General features: G+C 55.8%; 1 protein-coding gene across 1 annotated transcript; it reads left to right on the top strand.

Annotated features, from left to right (window-relative positions):
• Positions 1-1,374: 1,374 nt before the first annotated feature.
• RIT1 (Ras like without CAAX 1) lies at positions 1,375-2,752 on the top strand (the record flags this gene model as incomplete). The annotated part of the gene is made up of 1 exon (XM_017808420.1): positions 1,375-2,752. A coding segment is annotated over one exon (255 nt), but the record flags the coding sequence as incomplete, so codon positions are not given.
• Between the last annotated feature and the right edge of the window lie 542 nt (positions 2,753-3,294).

The raw sequence follows: 3,294 nt of genomic DNA, 5'->3' as shown, positions 1-3,294 counted from the left end.
TCACACTGGCAGAATTAGAGAGGTTTAGGTTGGATATGAGGAAGGAATTCCTCCCTGGGAGGGTGGGGAGGCCCTGGCACAGGTTGCCCGGAGAAGCTGTGGCTGCCCCTGGATCCCTGGAGGTGTCCAAGGCCAGGTTTGAGCAACCTGGGACAGTGGGAGGTGTCCCTGCCCATGGAGGGGGTGGAATGAGATGATCTCTAAGGTCCCTTCCAAGCCAAACCATTCCAGGATTCTAATGGAGATGCAATACTGGAGAACTTGGATAAGGATTGGAGAGGGAGGAGAATGACTCCCAGCTGGAGAAGGCAGTAACTGCCCTCAGGGAACACAGTGTGGGAGCAAAGCTTCCCTCCGAGGAAACTTAATTGGGAAAACAAGTTCCAGAGGTGCCAGTTTATTCCTGGAGTTGGATAAATGTTCAGTGTGGGTGCCAGGGGATGGGAAGGATGTGATGAGGAGCGGGCAGGGCTTCTGTGTGGCCTCAGCAGGGCTTGGTTTGCTGGTTGGTTGAGGGAAAAACCCTTTGGAGAGGTTTTGGTGGCTCTGGGAAGCAGTTTGACCAACACAGCGGCTTCGGAGCGGGAGGAGGGAGCACCTTGAGCTGCCCAAAGTGCCAGGTTAGGCTGGCACTTGGAGGTTCAGCTCCAGGAAAGGAGTAATATCCTTTGAGAGTGTTGTTCCATGAGTGTCCAGAGAGTCTGAGGGAAAGAGTGTCCAGAGAGTCTGAGGGGAAGCAGAGCAGGTTTGTGGGGAAACCTTTGGAGAAGGGTGGGAATGACCCACCCTTGGAGCTGCCCACAATGCCAGGGTAAGCTGGCACTTGGAGGTTCAGCTCCAGGAAAGGAATAATATCCTTTCAGAGAGTGTTGTTCCATGAGTGTCCACAGAATCTGAGGGAAAGAGTGTCCAGAGAGTCTGAGGGGAAGCAGAGCGGGTTTGTGGGGAAACCTTTGGAGAAGGGTGGGAAGGAGCTGCCCTGGAGCTGCCCACAATGCCAGGGTAAGCTGGCACTTGTAGGTTCAGCTCCAGGAAAGGAGTAATATCCTTTGAGAGTGTTGTTCCATGAGTGTCCAGAGAGTGCTGAGGGAAATCAGAAGATTTGTGGGGAAAGCTTTGGAGAAGGGTGGGAAGGAGCTGCCCTGGAGCACCTTCAGCTGCCCAAAGTGCCAGGGTAAGCTGGCACTTGTAGGTTCAGCTCCAGGAAAGGAATAATATCCTTTGAGAGTGTTGTTCCATGAGTATCCAGAGTCTGAGGGGAAGCAGAGCAGGATTGTGGGGAAACCTTTGGAGAAGGGTGGGAATGACCCGCCCGGGAGCCGGGAGGGTCCCGGCGCCAGCGAGCACAGCGAGGCCCAGAAATGAAGGCCCTGAGCTGGTGTGGGGTCGCTTTCCCAGGTGTCCAAGGAGGAGGGCTCTGCCCTGGCCCGGGAGTTCAACTGCCCCTTCTTCGAGACGTCGGCGGCGTTCCGGTACTACATCGACGACGTGTTCCACGCCCTGGTGAGGGAGATCCGCCGCAAGGAGAGGGAGGCCGTGATGGCCATGGAGAAGAGATCCAAGCCCAAGAGCAGCGTGTGGAAGAGGCTCAAGTCTCCCTTCCGCAGGAAGAAGGACTCGGTCACCTGAGCCGGGGATGGGAGAAGGAAAATTCCTCTGGGAAGAACCGAAGGAGAGCCCGGCGGGCGGGCCCGGGGCGGCTCAGGGACATCACCCTGCGGGGACTCCGGGAGGGAGCGAGTGACTCTGCCCGTTGTCTCTGTTTAGGATGAGATTCCCTTCCTTCTGGATCTTGGACTCCGGACACGGCGACGGTTTTCCTCCTGTTTGTTGCCATTTTTCCCTCGGTTCCCGGCGTCGCCTGGGAGCGTTCCCGGGTCAGACTGGGAGTGCTGGGAGCTGGGCTGTGCCAAACGTGGCTGGAGCTGCCCCCAAACCGGCTGAATTCCCTGTTTTCCCGGTCGTTTTGCACGAGCTGCTCTCCAGAACAACAACAACAACAGCTCGAGGGGCCCGGCCGGGAGGTCGCTGAGCAGAGCTGGGCTGGGCTGGGCTGGGCTGGGCTGGACTTCTCGGCTCCTCACTGAGGAGATTTGGGTTTTTTTTCCCGACAAAATTAACGTGGGATCCTTGTGCAAGTGTTACCCGAGCGCTCAGCTCACCAGCAGGGTGGTGGGTGGGACCTAAACGAGTCGGAGTCACGGAATCAGCCGGGTCGGAAAAGGGCTCTGAGATCCTTGAGTCCATCCTGGGACCCACCCCCACCACACCCCGTCCTTTGAAACCCCTCCGGGGCTCCAGCAGCTCCCTGGGCAGCCCATTCCAGTGTGGAGTTCCCGTGTCCCGTCCCCCTTTGTCCCACCGTGGCAGCAGTGCAGGAACGTGGAGATTTCCCCGCTGGAATCGCGTTGGAGGCGCTGCCACCTGCGGAGAGCGCAGCCTGGAGTTCCCTGGCCCGTCCGAACCCCCCCAGATCCCGGGGGGAGCCGCATTCCAGCGGGGCCGGGGCGGAGCCGCAGCTTCTCCCGCCTCCTCCGAGGAAATGCCGGCCCCGGGATCCGGGATCCACCGGGATCCGGGATGGGGAGGGAGGAGAGACCCGAGTGTGCCCCAAGAGGAGCAAACCCGCTGCTTCCAGCGGCACTTCCAGGGAAAGGGGGATCCGGGGGTCGGGGCTGAGCTCGCTCTGCTCCAGCCCCTGCTCTTGTCACACCCTGTCTCCTTTCTCCCTTTCTTTCTCTTTCTTTCTTTTCTTTCTTTTCTTTCTTTCTTTCTTTCTTTGTTTCTTTCTTTCTTTCTTTCTTTTCTTCTTTCTTTCTTCTTTCTTTCCTTCCTTCCTTCCTTCTTTTTTCTTTTCTTTCTTTCTTTCTCTCTTTCTTTTTCTTTAATTCTCTTTCTCTCTTTCTTTTTCTTTCTTTCTCTTTCTTTCTTTCCTTCTTTTATTCTTTCCTTCTTTCTTTCTTTCCATCTTTCCTTCCTTCTTTCTTTCTTTCTTTCTCTCTTTCCTTCTCTCTTTCCTTCTCTCTTTCCTTCCTCTTTCTCTTCTTTCCTTCTTTCCTTCCTTCCACTCTTCCCTTTCCACCCTCCCTCCCTTCCTCCCTCCCTCCCTCCCTTCCTTCCTTCCTTCCTTCTTTCCTCCCTTCTCCCTCTTTTTCTCGAGCCAATCCCTCTGTTTCTGTCCCTCTGGAATGGGATGAGGACCCGACCCCAGCTGGTTTTTCCAGCCTGGATGTGCACGAGTCGAGCTGAGATTTTTTTTTTTTCCTCTCACGTTTTTTTGCACAATAAAATAAA

The sequence above is a fragment of the Lepidothrix coronata genome, unplaced genomic scaffold (assembly GCF_001604755.1).
Source record: "Lepidothrix coronata isolate B3197 unplaced genomic scaffold, Lepidothrix_coronata-1.0 Scaffold23, whole genome shotgun sequence".
Lineage (NCBI taxonomy): Eukaryota > Metazoa > Chordata > Aves > Passeriformes > Pipridae > Lepidothrix > Lepidothrix coronata.
The sequence above is the reverse complement of the archived record's forward strand: the minus strand, read 5'-3'. Positions and strand labels throughout refer to the sequence as shown.